General features: G+C 47.3%; 2 protein-coding genes across 3 annotated transcripts in view; one reads left to right on the top strand and one right to left on the bottom strand.

The window, feature by feature from the left end:
• Window positions 1–17454, top strand: part of WDR81 (WD repeat domain 81) — a 187134-nt gene that overhangs the window by 55487 nt on the left and 114193 nt on the right. For both annotated transcript variants that reach the window (XM_078680153.1, XM_078680154.1), the window contains 2 exons: window positions 6190–6297; window positions 7036–7226. In XM_078680153.1, the coding sequence (XP_078536279.1) occupies window positions 6190–6297; window positions 7036–7226 (299 nt within the window). The remainder of the gene's footprint in view (window positions 1–6189; window positions 6298–7035; window positions 7227–17454) is intronic.
• CRPPA (CDP-L-ribitol pyrophosphorylase A) overlaps window positions 1–17454 on the bottom strand; it is a 274423-nt gene that overhangs the window by 146495 nt on the left and 110474 nt on the right. The window lies entirely within an intron of this gene.

Below are 17454 nucleotides of genomic sequence, written 5' to 3'. Positions count from 1 at the left end.
GGTGGTGCTTAATCCTAGTTGGTAGTTAATTGTGACCTACCTCTTTAATATTCATGAGGTAGATTGATTTACGACCCACTAGGAATCGGTAATTTCAAAGTAAAGCTTTTATATATTAGGATTTGCAATTTCCAAATTTGGTAAGAATTTCAATTTGGAAACTAATTGTGATACTTATGGCCAAGTTACTTGGTAACGATGTATCTGGAAGTGACTTATACTAGTTGTAGATTCCTTACCATCGAATTTCCCCAGGAATCAGTTTAGATCCGGCGATTTCTCAGTAGCAGTACCCCTGTGTGTCACTAGGTGGCATTGGTCGACTCTGCGTCAGTCGACGGCATTGTGCGTGCTGGAAATGACGAGGGTGTCGTAGGACCTAGGTAGACACCGCCTGGGTGCACTGACTTCAGTTCTTTACACGACTTTCCACTGATGCGTCAAACCTAGAGCCCTTTAGGGGAATCCTATCCCTAAAAATCAGTTCACAGAGCGTGAAGGATGGGTGGGGTGGTAAGGAATCTACAACAAGAATATGTCCAGAAGAGGGTCTGTGAACAAAGATAACATGAGGAAGTCCTGTAGGACCGAATGGGCAAGGTACCCGTCCCTCAGCACTGGGACTCTGCGTGTTAACGCAGTGGTTGCCGCAGTTGCTCGAGTACAGTGAGCACGTGACCCCACAGGAGGTTCCTTCTGTGCCAATGTGTAGCACTATTTAATGCAGAGGACAACCCATCGAGAGATGGTCCTCTTCTGTACTGCCCGACCTTTCTTGGCACCCACATAATAATAATACAGACACTTATAAAGCGCAACAGCTACCTCAAACAGAGGTGTCCCGGCGCTAAGCGAACAGTAGTACAGCGAAGGACAGTTCAAATCAGACCTACGGTCCTCAGTCTGCCCTGAAGAGACGGGTTTTGACCATTTTCCTAAAGAGGGACTCTGTTTCTATGGTTTGGAAACTACTTGGAAGAGAGTTCCACAGTTTTGCTGCACCGATTAAAAAATCTGCCCCCCATTCGCACCTTTTTGAAGCGGAGGATGCACAGTAAATTTTGCGAATTGGACCTCAAAGGTCTGGCCTGTTGATAACCCCTAATCTGTTTTTTAAGTATTTAGGGCAGTTGCAATACAAGCCGCGGTGTGCCAAAGCCAGGGCCTTAAATTTGATTCTTTTTGGGACTGGAAGCCAATGAAGCACTTTTAGATGCGGAGAGACATACTCGCGAAAGGGCACTCGCCTGATAAGTCTCGCAGCAGCATTTTGCACCGTCTGCAGGCGCTTAATCAAGTAACCAGGTTGACCCAGGTAAAGGCCATTGAAGAGTTGATCGTCCACCTGGAAGTCTTCGGTATGATAAAGATTGAAAAACAACACACGTTTTGGGTTGAGGTGGTAGAGTCTCTCCTCTTCCTTGGTGGGATACGGGGCGTGTAAAATATGGGCAGGGTAATGGATTGGCCCACATGAAAGGGCGTGGCCACTTTAGGGAAGAACAAAGCTTTAGTTTGAAGCACCACTTTATCTGGATGGACAGACAGATAGGGAGGCTTGGAAGACAGAGCCTGGAGTTTGCTAACTCTGCGAGCAGAGTTGCTGGAAATTAGGAAAGCAGTCTTAAGGATTAGAAAATTGAGAGGGCAATTGTGAAGAGGCTCGAAGGGAGCACACACAAGAAAAGTCAAGACCATATTTAAATCCCATTAAGGCATTATGAAAGGAGATGTAGGAAACATGTAAGGCCCTTAAAAAACCTATTGATAATGGGAGATTTGAAAAAATAGGGCTGATCTGGAAGTCTCAGAAAGGCAGACATAGCGAAAGATAACCCTTCAGGGTGCTATAAGCAGATACCTGCTGGGCCAAAGAAAGTATGTTCACCAGAAGCTCCGAAAGAGGGGCAGAAAGGGGATCAACAGCCTTTGCTGTGCACCATGCCACAAATTTGTTACATCTACAGGTGTATACCGTTTTAGTGGAGGGACACCTGGCTGCCAAGATGACATCACAGACTTCGGGTGGAAGGTCGAAAGCTGTCTACTCTGCCGCTCCACCTCCACACAAGCAGGTGGACACCGGACAGGTTCGGGTGAAGAACGGCCCCCTGCTGCTGCAACAGAAGATCCTACCGAAAGGGCAGATGGATCAGAGGATTGATGGCCATAATCAGAAGGTCGGAATACCAGACTCTTCGTGCCCAATCTGGAGCCACAAGAATGACTTGAACCCGGTCGTGCGTGATCTTCTCGAGCGCTTTGGGCAGAAGTATAGGTGGAAATGCGTAGAGGAGCCCGAAGCTCCACTCACAATGAAAAGCGTTGCAGAGTGAGCGTTGCCTTTCAAACTCCAACGTGCAAATCTGCTGACCTTGCTCAATTTCACATCGGAGGTGAACAGATCTAACCAAGACTGAAAGAGATCCTGCGCCAACTCCAGACGGAGAAGCCATTCGTGATGACCAGACACTGAAGGCTGGGTTCATCCTTTCTGGCGTTCAGAGAGCCAGTCAGGTGGTGAACCACCAGGGATATGCCCTGATGTTCCAGCCATGACTAGAGGTGGAGAGGAGAGCCTCCTTACAAAGGGTCCACGACCCCACCCCGTCCTGTTTATTGCAGTACCACATGGCGGTGGTGCTGTCTGTGAGCACCTGCACTACGTTCCCTTTAAAAGAGGGAAGGAATGCCTTCAGTGCCAGTCTGATCGCCCGGAGCTCCAAAAGGTTGATATGGAGACTGAACTCCCCTGGAGACCAGACGCCTCTGATCAGAACGATGAATCCGTCACCACTGTTGGAACTGGTTAGGGAAGGGAGAGGGCTCTGCCTCTGATCCAATCTTCATTCGTTAGCCACCTCTGCAGTTGCTGCGCAGTTCCCTCCAAGATCTGGATGTAGTCAGAAAGATTCCTCTGATGCTGCGCCCACTGGAATTTTAGGTTCCACCGCAGAGCCAGCATATGCCATCTGGCATGATCCACTAGCAGGATGCCTCAGCAGCCTTGGAGTCATTCTCACTGAAATCCAGGATAGAGGCTGAAACATCAGTATTCTAGCCCGAATATCCCAGACTCGTTGCTCAGGAGGATAGGCCAGAAACTGCACTGTCTAGAATCGCTCCGATGAAAGGGAACGTTTGAGAGGGAGTCAGGTATGACTTCAGCATGTTGATAGTGAACCCCAGTGAGTGCTTGATGTCCGCCATAATCTAAAGGTGGAAGACAACAGCCTGGGGCAAGCCCGCCTTCAAAAGCCAGTCTTCCTAATAGGGGAAGACTGGTACACCTGATCTGCACAGATGAGCTGCGGCCACTGCCTTCACTTTCGTGAACACCTAAGGGGCACTGGTAAGGCCAAAGGGGAGGACGGTGAACCGTAAGTAATGTCTGGGGGCAGGCAGGAATGGGGGTATGGAAATAAGAGTACTGCAAGTCCAACGCTACCATCCAGTCTTCTGGGTCATGGGCAGAAAGGACCTGGGCCAACAAGAACATTTTGAACTTCTCCTTCCAAAGGAAGAAGTTGAGGGTCATGTATAATAACAACCACGTCCTACTTCTGGCACATAGACCCTCTCTATGTCCCCCTTGGGAAAGAGAGTCATAACTTTCTCGCTGAGAAATGCAAAATGATCCTCTGAGATACAGTCATAGAAGGGTAGCATCGAGGGAGGTGTAGTCTCCAAGGGGAGGGAGTAGCCCCTTCAGACTATCTACAGAAACCAACCTGTCCGACGTGAAGGTCTGCCATTGGAGGAGGTGATGGCGAATCCTGCCACCGACTGGCCGATGATGGGCCTGAAACGTAGGACTAGGAGGGGAAGAGTGGACTGGCTTTAACGCTGGCTCCCTGACCCACAAGGATGCTTGGTCCCACGTCCGTGGCCATGCAAATGCTGGACAGCTTTCCCGACTCTGTGGCTGGGTGCCCCTTCCATAACCATAAAAGGCAGACTGGAGGGGAAGGATTGGATCTGGGGGTCCCAAGGATCTGTCTGTATCCCGAGATTCCTTGAAGCGATTAAGCGCTGAATCTGCCTGCTCACCGAAAAGGCAAGTGCCATCAAAGGGCATGTCCATCAAAGTAGATTGTTCATCCCCTGAAAAGCCAGAAGTCTTCTTCCTGGCATAGCGTCGTAATACTACTGACGAGGCAACTGTTATGCCAAGTGAGTCAGTGGTGTCCAGTCCACAACGAATGGTGAATTTTGCTGCATCTCTCCTGTCCGCAACTGCCTGGGAGAAAACAGCCCAGGGCTACTCCGGGCACTGAGGCAGCACCTGCGCAACCATATCCCAGATAGTACGGGAGTAGCGTCCCAAGTGGCCAGCGGTATTCAAAGACTGGAATGCTAAGCTGGAGGAAGAAAACATCCTCTACCCAAGATGGTCCAGCTACTTAGATTCAGTATTGGGGAGAGCGGAAGGGAATGCGCCTTTGGAAGAAGAGACTTGGACAACCAAGTTCTCAGATGAAGGATGTTGCTTAAGGAATGCTCGGTTGCCTGGAGTGGGACGATGACAGCGGACAATTGTCCTGTCCACAGGAGCCCCTGTGCAAGGCCTTGACCAAGTGAAGGACATCAGTTAGGGCTTCATTAAATGGCAAAAGAGGTTAGGAGGTAGAAGCTGCAGGCTGAAGCACCTCTGTCAGGAGGGTAGTCCTGACTGCCACCAAAGGGAGATCGAGGTCAAGGACCTCGGCTGCCCTCCTCATCACCTTTGCGTAGGATGCCCCCTCCTTTGTAGCCATGGAAGGGGGGGAAGAATGCAAGCCAGTGTCGGGTGAAGTGTGCAACCCACTTGCCTCGCCCAGGTCAATCTGCCAGTCCATGGGGTCTACAAGCTGGTCCAGTAAAGGCTCCAGTGGCCCCTACCAGTTCTCTTCCCCACCTAATCGTACAAAATCAACACCAGGGACGAACCTAGGGACAAATATCCCCTCCGTCGCCAGAACAGGCGTCACTCGATGCTGGTCTGGCTCTGTACCCAAGTCAGGGACGAGGATGGGGTCGATGCTGACCAGGGACTCGGTTGGCGCTGGGAGCGTCACCGCCGGTATTGACATAGGGGACCTTCGAGCTGGAATGACAAACATCGGCACAGATCCGATACCGATCCACCTGGGCGATTCGGCTCGGAGCAGCTGGCGTGGAAGGCCTGAGGGCCCCAACCGACTGCGTGGGACCCAAAGGAGCTCCAGGTGAGCCGGACTGCCTAAAGATGAGGTGCAAGGCCTCATAAAACTGTTGCAATTGGGCAGGAGATGCTCCGGTTATCAGAAAAGTGTGGAGGCGCGGAGTCGTCTCTGAAAGAGGGTCCGGAGATGGAGGCCTAGAGCGACAATGCTGTGTCCCGCGTCTTGTTAGCCGACGGACAGGGTGAAGTTGAAGAACTCCTGTGCATCTTCAACTTTTTCTAGTTCTACCTGATCGTCCTGAAGATTTTGAATGGGAAGAGGAGTGTGGGCTCTGCGACCGTTCTCGAGACCTTCCTCTCGACCGAGAATGGGAGCGAGGCGGAGCCGAACGCCGGGCCTCCAACAGCTTTCGGGACCGATCCTGCAAAGCTTTTGCATTCATTGCCCGACCATCGGAGCATGACTTCGGGTCGTGGCCGCGCTCCAAGCACCAGATGCCTACCAGGTGCGGATCCGTCACAAACATCATCCAAAAGCAGGATCCGCAGGGATTGAATTTGGTCCTACGTTGGGACATCTCAACCCCACCAGGAGTCCAAGACTCAGAAAAAACATTGTCAAAAGTTGAAAAAAAGGTAGCTTTCTCTAGATCTGCGCTTTTGCTGGCATGGAAAAAGAAAGAACTAACGTCTGCAGGCCCGGGCGAGGTCTATGTAGGTCCCGCAATGTAATTTCCCACCTGCACGATGCCGACGACGGACGTGTAGCCGACCGATGCCACCTAACTGCGTGCAGGGGTGCTGCTGAAAAATATGTGGAACTAAACCGACGCCTGGGAGAAATTCTAAGGTAAAGTCTCTATTAGATTCTTCTGTTAGCTGTGTTCTTCAACATCTAAGCTAACGTCTGCTGCTCTTCCTGTCCCATTTGCTATGTCTTCACTGAATTGTATCTACCACTTGAGTCCAGACAAAAGGACTTTGCTTCTGCTCTCCTGTGGTCCCTTTCACTCTTGACTAACCACCATCCTCTCTCTCATTTTTAGACACTGCCTGTAAAATGGTGAGGTGGTTGTCTGCCAAGCTTGGTCCGACAGTAACATCCAGGTCAATCTCAAGGAACCTCCTTCGACTACACACATCCTGCTATGCTGGTAACGTTCTCAGTCCAATTCACCTACATAAAATCTATGCTCAGTGCTATTTCACAGGGGCCATAGGAATAACAGACAGGGAAGTACCAGCAGGAAGGGCAACTGTCATGGGGTTGCCAGATGCAATGATTATGAGCGTTCCACTGCTGCCTGTTTCCGTCTCTTGGTTTCTCACAAATCCCATGCCTTGATTCTCTCATCCGGTCCGTTTACATATTTTACTCCCTTCTTAATCCTAATGCTCTTACCTCTTTCAGCTCCATGGCTGCTTGTGCTGTCACCATGTGCTTCATCGTTTGTACATCCCCAGCATTCTCTCTCTTTCTCATCTATGTCCCTCTTGTCACCTTATCTTCTCCCCTCCTCTGCTTGTTACTGCCTCTCATCCTTTGGATTTATCACCAGAGAGGCGCCTGTGTATATCTCCTATATAGCATAAAGACATAGCATTCTTCTGAAACTCTCGAATTGGCTTGAGATCACGAGAAAGCACTGGAGTTGTATTAGTTATTTATTTATATGTTTATGTCGCAACAAAAAATCCACCATGGTTGAGTGTTTCCATAGAAGATGCTTCCAACTCTCTGTGGATGTTACAGAGTTGTGGGGAAAGATGGATCTTGAGTTGTTATCAAAAGGCTTATAGATTGGCTAATACTGTCTATTATGTTCTGGTTAATGATGAATAGTCCTCTGTCTCCTCTTTTTCCGACTGCTAAAGCACTGTTTCTTTTCCAGGCCCGCTCAGGCAGCAGTTTATTGCCAAAGGAGATGAAAGTGACTCTTTCAACAGTGGTAATATCTACCAGCAGTGGCCGGTATATGGGGATCAAGTGTCTAAACCTGTGCTGGACTGTCTCATGTACATGGCACACCTGTATGGAGAGCCAGTCTTGACCTACCAGTTCCTGCCATACATCAGTTACCTGGTTAGTAGTCATTCTTTTTATTGGATGGTTGTGGGAGTCATTGGGGGGGGGGGGAATTTACAGCAATGCTCAACTGGTGATACAATATGGAACCATGTGAGATGTTCTTATAATGGCTGTGACTGTTAGTGCAAGATATGCTTGGGGATAGGACACTGGATATAAGGAACAGAGTGCAAGTCCTTACACAAGAGGCAGGATCAATACAGCTGAGGGTTACGGATGAAAATGAAGCAAGAATGGACAATCAAACTGGTCAGAATAGTCAGTGTGAAATACAGCTCCACATACATCCCAAAGTCCAGGTGGTGCCTGTCAATAGACATTAGTGGGGAGCGAGTTTCTGTCTAGATTCTTCGACTGCATTCTACAGTTTGCCTGAGCCAGAGTGTGTTGTGTGGATGTGGTCTTGGGAAGTAAATTATTGTTAGTTGAACTGAGGGGCTATTTCATTTCATGGTTTCATTGCTGAGGTATTCCAACACTCTGCCACTCCAAGAAAATACACTAGTAAAGAGACACTAACGTTTTTTGAGCATTCGTCAGGAAGTGTCTTTAGGGTAACACAAGCAATCTGACCCCAGGTTTCTTTCCAGCTGCTTGTCTAGCTGCAGTATTCTGAACCTCTTGGTGGAAGACTTGGCATTTTGGTCAGGATGCAATAGGGAGGGTTTGCATTATCGAGCCAAGTATTTATGTTGTCTCCTTCTAATACGGTTTATATAAAGGTGGTCTGGTACCTAAGGTGCTGTCATGCTGGTGCTTTCAGTAAGTCTGTTGAATGCCATGCATTTAAATCAAACCTATCCAAACCTAAGATAGGTCATTTTGAATTACTTTTGTAAATTTAAGTAGAAAACTGGATCAACTGGAGTTAAAGCAGGAGAGGCCTTATGGCTTTATCAGCATTACATCTGGTGTAGATAAGAATTGTATTATGCATTTTAGGTTGGTGATAAATCTTGCCCAGGCTAGGACTAGAAAGTCTGTCAAATGTTTTGAAGTTGACTGCTGGAGAAATGTTTAGAAAATATCTAACTAAGACTCATGAAATGACTATTTGTAGAGGGATCGTAATGTCTGGTACATTAAAGCTGCCATGAAGGAATTAAGTTTAACCAAACCTCACTTTTACCCACCCATTTTAAAGGTCATATTCTGGACTGATAACTGTCATTGAGAATTGGTATTGATTCAATCACCTCTGTAAAGGCATTCGTAAGCCTTGCAAGGCATTTTCTACTATTTACCATGATCTTAAAACCTTCTCTCTTGGCTAACTAACCCCCAAAAACCTAACTGGCCACAGGCTGGAATCACACTTCAAATGGTTCAATGTTATAATTCTACATATTCTGCCATTGTGAACGAGTAACGTTCTTTAAAGTCATCCATGGTCAATCATCCTAATTAAATCAAATGGTTTAATGAGATCACAGCCTAATGATTAACAATTGCTATATCATATATTTAGTAGTAGTAACATAGCTTTATTTCGATATATTAATCATATCATAAAAAGCATTACAACACAGTTAAAAAATTTAAATATACAATGCATTTTAACAATCTGAATCACAATTAGGGCAATGCTAATTCGCCTTTCCTTAAAATACATATAATTTAACAATAAAACAAACACAATAGTGTTGAGGGCAACTCATTTACGGGAAGAATCAAAAAACAGCGTAAGGGTAATTATAAGACCAATACAGTTTGCATTTAAGTAAGACTCAGTTGCCTGGCAGATCTAATCCGCCATGCCCAACCTAGAAATTTTGCCAAACAGGCAAACAAAGGACGGGCATCAGATCTTAAGATGCGCAAGGCCTCCAAGTAAGATCTAGTGCCAAGATTCCTACATAGAGGTTTCAGCCAAGTACGCCGCGGGGCTACATATGCTGGGCACTCAAACAATAGGTGGGCAACTGACTCATACCTGTTTTCACAGAAAGGGCAATATGGTATAGTTTGCAACGGGGGCTTCCAGCTTGCTGTCAGCTGCCCTAATGGCAGCAAGCCCACCCTAAATTTAAAATATAATGCCCTGTCCCATGATTTGTGGATCGTGTCTAAGTAAGGTTCTCTAGCAGGGAGCTCCTTAACCATCAAAAATTCTATGGTAGATCTACAAAATCTAGAATTACTATTTCTCCCGTTTACCACCCAAGTCCAATATAGTTTCTTTAGAGTCTGTTTGGGGGGGAGCAGTTCTATTAGCCCAGGCATCTTCGAGGCCCAGGTCATAAAGAAGCCGCCTAACTTCCTTAAGCCAACGGACCTTGTGCCAGCCAGATGTTGAGAGGAGTTCCCGTAAGCCTTCTGCATAGCTGGATAATTCTGGTACCCTCCATATTCGTGCCCACAGGAGAAGAGGACGCAGCCTTGCCTGCTCGCTTATTGGGAGTGTGCCTGCGTCTAGTAAAAGTGGGAGGGAAGGAGTGCTATGTGGAAGCCTCATGAGGTCTTTGTGGAATTTATTTTCTAGGCGCCTCAAGTAATCGACTTTCTGCACGCCCCACAATTCGGACCCGTACAGAGCTGCGCTCACCGCCCTTGCCCTATAAATATATAATACAGCACCTATTGGTTTGAGGGACGAGGCTCGTTGTTCCTAAAGCAAGGCCCCTGTTACCCTCTTATGGGTCAGAAGGATCTTTTGGTGGTGGGACTTCCAGGTCATAGAATCAGACAGGCGGATACCTAGATAATCAAACTCCTTTACCCTTTCAAGCGGAACTGAGTCCAAGGTGGGGGGAATGCCAGTTTTCTTTGGAGGGTTTAGGACCAGAAATTTAGTTTTACCTACATTAATAGCAAGGCCCCTAGAATCACAGAATGTCTTGAAACTGGAGAGTAAAGATTGGAGGCCTATTGGAGTCTTTGAGATCAGGAGGGTGTCGTCCGCAAATAGGAGGGTAGGGATTTTCCTGCCAGCCAGGGAAGGTGCATCTGCTGGGTGTTTAAGTAGATGCTCCACCACTCCATTTACATATAAAGAAAACAGAGTGGGGGCTAGCACACAACCCTGGCGGACACCCCTATTTACGGGAATACGTGATGTTTTTTGGCCCTGCTCTCCCCACCTGATCTGTGCAAAATTACTCTCGTGAAACTTGATAAGCATGCTAAGTAGGTAAGTGGGGATGCCCAAACCCTCTAAGACACTCCACAACTGGGCGCGTGGGACCAGGTCAAAGGCAGTCTGCATTTCTATGAAAGCGAGATACAGACTGCCCTTGCCCAATACAACCACTTTCCAGTACAGCATTAATAAGCGGAATGTCTGTTCAATGGTCCCCATTCCAGGTCTAAAACCAGCCTGGAAGTCTGACAGTACTTGATTTTCTTCAACCCACTGTAGGATCCTGCCTAAAACTACCATGCCAGCTTCCTTCTGGGTGGAATCTAGTAAACTAATTGGACGATAGTTAGCGGGGTCGTCCCGACATCCTTTTTTGAAGATCGGGACGATCTCCGCGCCCCTCCAGGAGTCGGGGAGACGTCCACCCATCAGTGCCGCGTTTAGAAGTAGGGCAATAAGCTTGCTCCACACCTCCGAATTGGCCCGTATTAGATCCCCAGGGATGCCATCAGGTCCTGCAGCCTTATTGGGAACCAGGCACTTAATTGCTCCTTCAACTTCCCTGGTGGCAAAAAAGTGGTCCTCATCAAGATAATCAACAGACGCTCGAGGGAAGAGATCCGCGATACATCTAGAGAGCCCGCTGTAATTGAGTAAAGCTTGGAAAAATGGGCAAACCAGGCCTCCCCCGTGATGTTACATGTCAACAAAGAATCGGCGGGTTTATCCCTAGCTCTCAACAATTTCCAAAAGGCCCTCGAGTCTTTCATGGAACTAGCCATCGTTAAATCTTCCCAGTATTTAGTTTCATAGGCACCCCTGGCCATAGTCAAAGCTTTTTTGTAATTCTTCCTAGCAAGACTAATGTGGCCCGGTACCTTGGATTTTACTGCTAATATAAGTTCTCGTTTAGCAGCAGAACAGGTAGGGGAATACCATTTAACTCTATTCTTCAAGGTGGCTCTATTCGTGGCCCTTACTCTACCCTGCGGGACAACGAACAGCTTACTAAGTGCTAAGGTTGTTCCTATAAACACATTATAAACATCAGAATTGCTAGGTTCCAATAGGTCTAACCGCACCTTCACAGTTGACATTATGGACTTTGCTTGGGCCATCCTCCCCTCATCTGCGGCAACTTTATTCCATTTTAACCGCCTGCCACAGTTCGAGGGAACTAATTCATGTGACGATTTCCATGTGTGTGGTGGCGAAGATGGGATCGTGCCTTGCCATAGGGGAGTGAGGGTCAGGGCTAATGGGTTATGGTCACTATCGATAGTCGGTAGGACCTCCATATCTTGAAGATATGGCCAAAGCTTATGGTTCGACAATATATAGTCAATTCGTGAAGTAAAGCCCTCCCTATTATAAGTGTGTGCTCCCCTGGTGTCAGACTTAGATCTACCATTGGTTGCTCTGAGATCATATTCCATACAGAGGGCATTAATGTCTATGGCACTCTGGGTCCATTTTTTAATCGGATTTAGAGAGAGCAAGGGAATACCTCTCTCAACATCATCCTCCCAAATGTCCAATGTGTCCTCACTAGCTAGTGGCTCGAAACAACAATTGAGGTCTCCAGCCAATAAAACAAAAGAATCTGTATTGCAAGATCTGAGCTCCTCTTCAATTCCTGTTGAGGATAACAAGGAGGCACCACCCCTTGCCCCCCTTAGATAGAGGTTAAACACTTCTAGCTTTTTCCCCCCTTGACATTGAACTGATAATCTCTGCAGATCAGGCGATTTTGTGGGTATTTGTCTAATTGTTAACCCGAGTGTGATGCTGACCCAAATGAGAAGGCCGCCGGAGGGGCGACCTTTGCTACCAGGAGCTTTGGATGCAGGCACAAAGTAGGTTGTATAACCCACCCTGTGCCGGGGTTCCAGGCACCAGGTTTCCTGCAGAAGACAAATCCCAAAGGGGTCCACAAAAGTATTCCAGTCGGGAGCGTCGATGTTACGTGCAAGTCCTGCTACATTCCAGCTTAGGAGCCTCAACAAAGGATTTCCTGCAACACTCAGCCCCAGGGATGGGGCAGATACAGGGGGGCCTAAGGCAGAGCTAGATGTTCTTGGCCCGTGTGACAACACAATAGGGTCAACCACAACCCCAGTGAAGTGAAGATGAAGTTAAAGTGTCCTCTTCCTTAGTAGGATCAATTACCAATGTGTCATGAGTGCCAACAACAGTAATCCTTACACTAGTGGGTGATGTTAATAGATGCGACTTCATTGGGGTCAATGGGAGGATAGCTACCTCATGCCCTATTTCATGAATTATTTTGGTGTTGGGAATTTTTAGCGCCCCCCAGTCTTTTGGACCATGCACAGTTTGTTGACCAAAAAGATAGGTGCTGTTTCTAGCAGGTTTAAACGTCAAAGGTGGAGGGTCAGGTACCAGAAGAGGCAGGGAGACCTTGGCGTAAGATGAAAAGCCAGCAGGCATTGAAAGTCAATCTACCTCTTCGAGACACCCAAACCTATTGGATGTTGGGACCCCAAGCCACCTTCTATTTGGGACTTGCCATTTGTCTCTTGCCCCTCCGTGGGCTTGGTAACGTACCGAAGACCATTCCCTCCCATAATTTTGATTTGGGCGTGGGGGATAAAAGAATGTTAAAGGCCTAGGTACGATGGCTGAATCCTCCCCGAAGGTAGTCCACGAACATACGTGGTGGGCCGTATGTGGGTCCTCGAAGGACACAACTATGCAGTCACCTGGACTAGATTTTCGCGAAGGGCCTACCCAAGGGACTCTACGTACCATCAGGATTCTACTTCTCCTTTCGTTTGGAATCGGTCTATTCGCATTAAGCCAGTGAATAACCTTGTTCTTCAAGGACCCGTGGCTTTCTTGATAGTTATTTTCTGTTTCCGGTACGCCTGTCAGTACCACCACATATGGCTTTGCGTCTGGGGGAAGATCTATATAACCCCCTCGAAAATTGCTCCTATTTTGAGCGGCCTGAGATATTTGGCAATCAGCCTTAGTTGCATTCAAATTTGGGGCAACTCCTGCTTTACGATATGTGGTAGGTTGTGGGATAAGGTGCTTGGCTGACTTTGGTATGGGGGTGGAAGGTTTATGGTCATAGCCCTTTGTACGTGGTTTAGGTACTGGCCTGATTGGAGGTGGTGCAGGAGGAATAGTGTTCGGAATCGGTGGGGCTGAGTTGCCATCTAAGATACCATTATTTCCCTGGCCTTGCAGACTAAGAGTTGCTAGTTCTAGGATACTCTTTTCCACCTCTAAGAGGTGATTCTCAATACGTGAGAGTCTTAGGTCAAGTGGGGATAGCAGCTTTTTTAGAGTTTCCCAGACTATTTTTATGAAGCCCGCATCCTTTCCTTCCTGTTCATCTGATTGTATCCCAGTAGTCTCTGCTGTTGTATTTTCCTTGGAAATTCCCAGAGGTGAACTATCCTCATCTGCTCCTGGAGGCAACTGAACGGGAGAAACAGACCCACCTTCAACACTAGTTACAGGGGGATTACTAACATTAAATTGGTGAGCCATAGCAACTTTGGCCTTTTTGCGTGAATAGGCAGACATTATGTTGCGTTTCCTTTTATATGTTGTGCCCTTAGTGTTAGTACATGGGGAATTATCATATATCTCTGTAAATTGTGATGTATTGTCGTGCAATTTACCGTGGTCTAGACCAGGGGTGACCACTGATGGAAACTGACTAGCGGGCTGGAGAGTAGAGCAGAGGGTTGGTGAAAGGGCAGGGGGCGTATCTGAGGTGCGGTGAACGTCAGCATGCGTTATTACGCACCGCAGGTTGGCCACTCGCTCCGGAGTTATCGCAGCCGCTATGTGGCCCAGCGATGATATTTTGGACTCGGTAATTATCAAGGATAATCTTCGAGCTGCGTCCAATTCTAGGGAGACACGTTTTTGCATTTTGGTAATTTCCTCATCTATGGCAGTATTTGTCCTCGTAATAAAATCATCCAGGGTCCCCTTTTGCTTCAGGCTCCCTTTAGCAGCCCTACTGCGGCTTACCCGTGTGCATATCTCCTATAACGCTATACAGAACAGTTAAAACAATATACACGGACAAATAAATGGAACGGGGGATTCAAAGAAGACGGAAAGGGGGGGGCCCAGGCGAGGCTCTGCAGGCCTCGGAGGGCCACAGAGGGCCCACCCTTTGCCCGGGCTTAGCCCCGCGCGCTCCCGCGCAGCGGCAACCTCTGTCTCTTATATAGACCTAGGGGCAGGGGCGTTACCGGCAGGGAGAGCAGCCACAGGTGTGACAAGCAGGGACTCCTGGGATATTGAGTCCCTGCTGTACTGCTCGCAGCCCTGCCGGTGCCTAGAGGCGATGTTCCTCACTCAGTCCTCACAGCCCCAGAGTCCAGGAAGGCGCAGCGGGACCCGCGAAGCGGGTCCGGCAAGGCTTGGGTGGAAAGTCTTGATGAAATCCGGCTCCCAGCGGCAACGGTCAGTGTTCAGCTATCAGATCCTCCTCGCAATGTGTTTCCCTCAGCACAGTTCCACCAGCGCGGTAATGAAGGGGCGGGGGCGTTACCGGCAGGGAGAGCAGCCACAGGTGTGACAAGCAGGGACTCCTGGGATATTGAGTCCCTGCTGTACTGCTCACAGCCCTGCCGGTGCCTAGAGGCGCGGTTCCTCACTCAGTCCTCACAGCCCCAGAGTCCAGGAAGGCGCAGCGGGACCCGCGAAGCGGGTCCGGCAAGGCGTGGGTGGAAAGTCTTGATGAAATCCGGCTCCCAGCGGCAACGGTCAGTGTTCAGCTATCAGATCCTCCTTGCAATGTATATCATGTATTTATAAATCCAACATATTACTTTCTAGAGGTGATGGTCATAAAAATGTCCACATTCAATCCCTCAATAACTCTAAAAAAGCCATCCAAGACAGAAGTGTTTTCCAATCCTTTTATTCTTCCTTCTTTTGAATTGCAATCATATAAGATGTTAGTCTGCTAACGAGTTTCGTCCCTAACATGGGACCTCATCGGGGCTGTAGAAATATACACACAAATATATTTATAATAAAACATTAATAAACCCCATCTCCACAAAACAACCATCCCTTATATGTAAATCTTGAGTGATCAATATCGCCAAATGGGTTGAAGGAGTGTAATATACTCAAACCCATCACTTGTATAATAGTAAACATGTATAAAAACCTGTTATCCTAACGTTTCTAAATATCATTGATTAACACATGTCCACAACATTCACATACATAATACAAGAAAAGTCCCTTATCTATATCATCATAGGTCCTACATTTTCCCTACTTTTAGATTAGTGTTATATCTTGTATACTGAATCTGTAATTAAAAATACATTTTCGCAACTTCCAAAAATTCAATGAAATATTTCAATTTAACCAGCCAATATCATTCCAGCAATACATTTTATAGATTGATTTCTGAAAATGAGGGGAAACGAAAAAAGAAAAGAAAATATGTACTTTATAATTCCATTTAGGAATGATTCTTGTACCAAAGATATCTTATTACCATCAAAAAGTAATGGCTATCTCAAAAATCTCACTTAAATATATAAATCAACCCATGTTTGTCAACAGTGACCCCATCAGTGGATCCAAAATAATAGTCTTGGCTTCCTGTTGGCTACCCTTTCAAGTGTGCCCCAAGTGTTACTTGTTATCCTATCAGACCTGTAAAGCAGAATTCCACACTGTCTTGTCAAAAAGGATGCCCATGGCCCCCACCCTGCATATTCTGTTAAGGTCATCAAAGGCATCTCTTCCCATTCAGGTCACCCTGTGGTTTGTTGTGGGGAGGCATTTCACACCTATTAACACCTGTTCATGGTTAATTACTGGCTGGAGTGCCAATGCAGAATAGCCTCCTGGAACACCAGGCAGGGAAAAAATAACTTTCTAAAAGATACGGTTCGCTAATATTTATTTGAAAATCCCATTTCACAAGTGAATTAGATTTTTAATAACTATTGAAATAGATGTTTATTTATTTTTCTAGCTGGTTCCATTCCTGAAATACAGTATTAGTATTTTAATGTGTACTCTAGTTTTCAACAAGGGACAGCTAGGCCTGCCACAGTGAACAAAGCTGTAGGGTTTAGGCACTGGAAGGACATATTAACATTAGAATTTTACCTCTCCTACTTTTACCTGTGGGTTACAAGACCTATATGGGGGTGACTTTTTAATATTTAAAAGGGAGATATTCACTTTTCAAAAAGGGTTCAATTTGACCGGCCATAGTGTGTGTTTTGCACAGTTAAGGTACGGTTTCAGGGGTAGGTCTGAAGCCATGTTTGCACTGCCACTGTAGTGGATGGCACAGTACGTGTGTAGTCGCCTAGTGGCATTTTTAGGTCTCGCCTAGTGGTGCAGCGCATGCGCTGCTCGCCTAGGCGAGACCTATTGTCGTTGGTTTTCTGTCGGAAGGGGGACAGGAGATGTGCACTCTGTACGCGTGCACATCTCCTGTACCGCAGCGTTTTCCAGAACAACCCACGCGTGGTGTGCTTTCACTTTCCCTACCTCTCCCCGTGACCTCCTCACCTTCACAGTCACTGCATGTAACAAGCATTACATTTCACAGGAAACTTTCACTTTTAACGTCCACTCACACACCTACGCTTATGAATTTCCAGTGGCTCTAACTTTGCTTCATCGGTGGCATTGAAAGGTCACAAGAGTGCGACCCTCCCAGCCTTCGAACTTGGTAAAATGGCTGTGTCTCTTCCTGCTTCACCCGCAGCCACTCACTTGCCGCCTCCTATAAGGACTTTTCTCACAGTGACACAGCACATCAAAAGCGCTCTTCCCCCTAGTAGGCTGTTCTTCCCCACATGTGGCGGGGCTGTTCAAGTCGCTGCTGTGTTGTGCTGTGTCTGTGTGGAGGAATGTGCAAAGTGACACCCGGTTTTCCGCGGCCCTTGGAAAACTTGCAGCTCAGCTCCCTGCAGCATATAACAGCCAGGAACGAGAAGAGCTGCAACAAGCTCCGGGACTTTCTGGCCACACAGATCAGTACCACTCTACCCTCTTGCTCATGCAGACACACCTGATTCCTGCCAACCCCAAGTATGGCGGGCTGCAACATCTGGTCCCCTGCGCTTTTGTATGCGGCAGCCATTGAAATATTTTCTACACAGCAGC

The sequence above is a fragment of the Lissotriton helveticus genome, chromosome 3_1 (genome assembly GCF_964261635.1).
Source record: "Lissotriton helveticus chromosome 3_1, aLisHel1.1, whole genome shotgun sequence".
NCBI lineage: Eukaryota > Metazoa > Chordata > Amphibia > Caudata > Salamandridae > Lissotriton > Lissotriton helveticus.
This window is presented reverse-complemented; position numbering and strand designations above follow the sequence as displayed.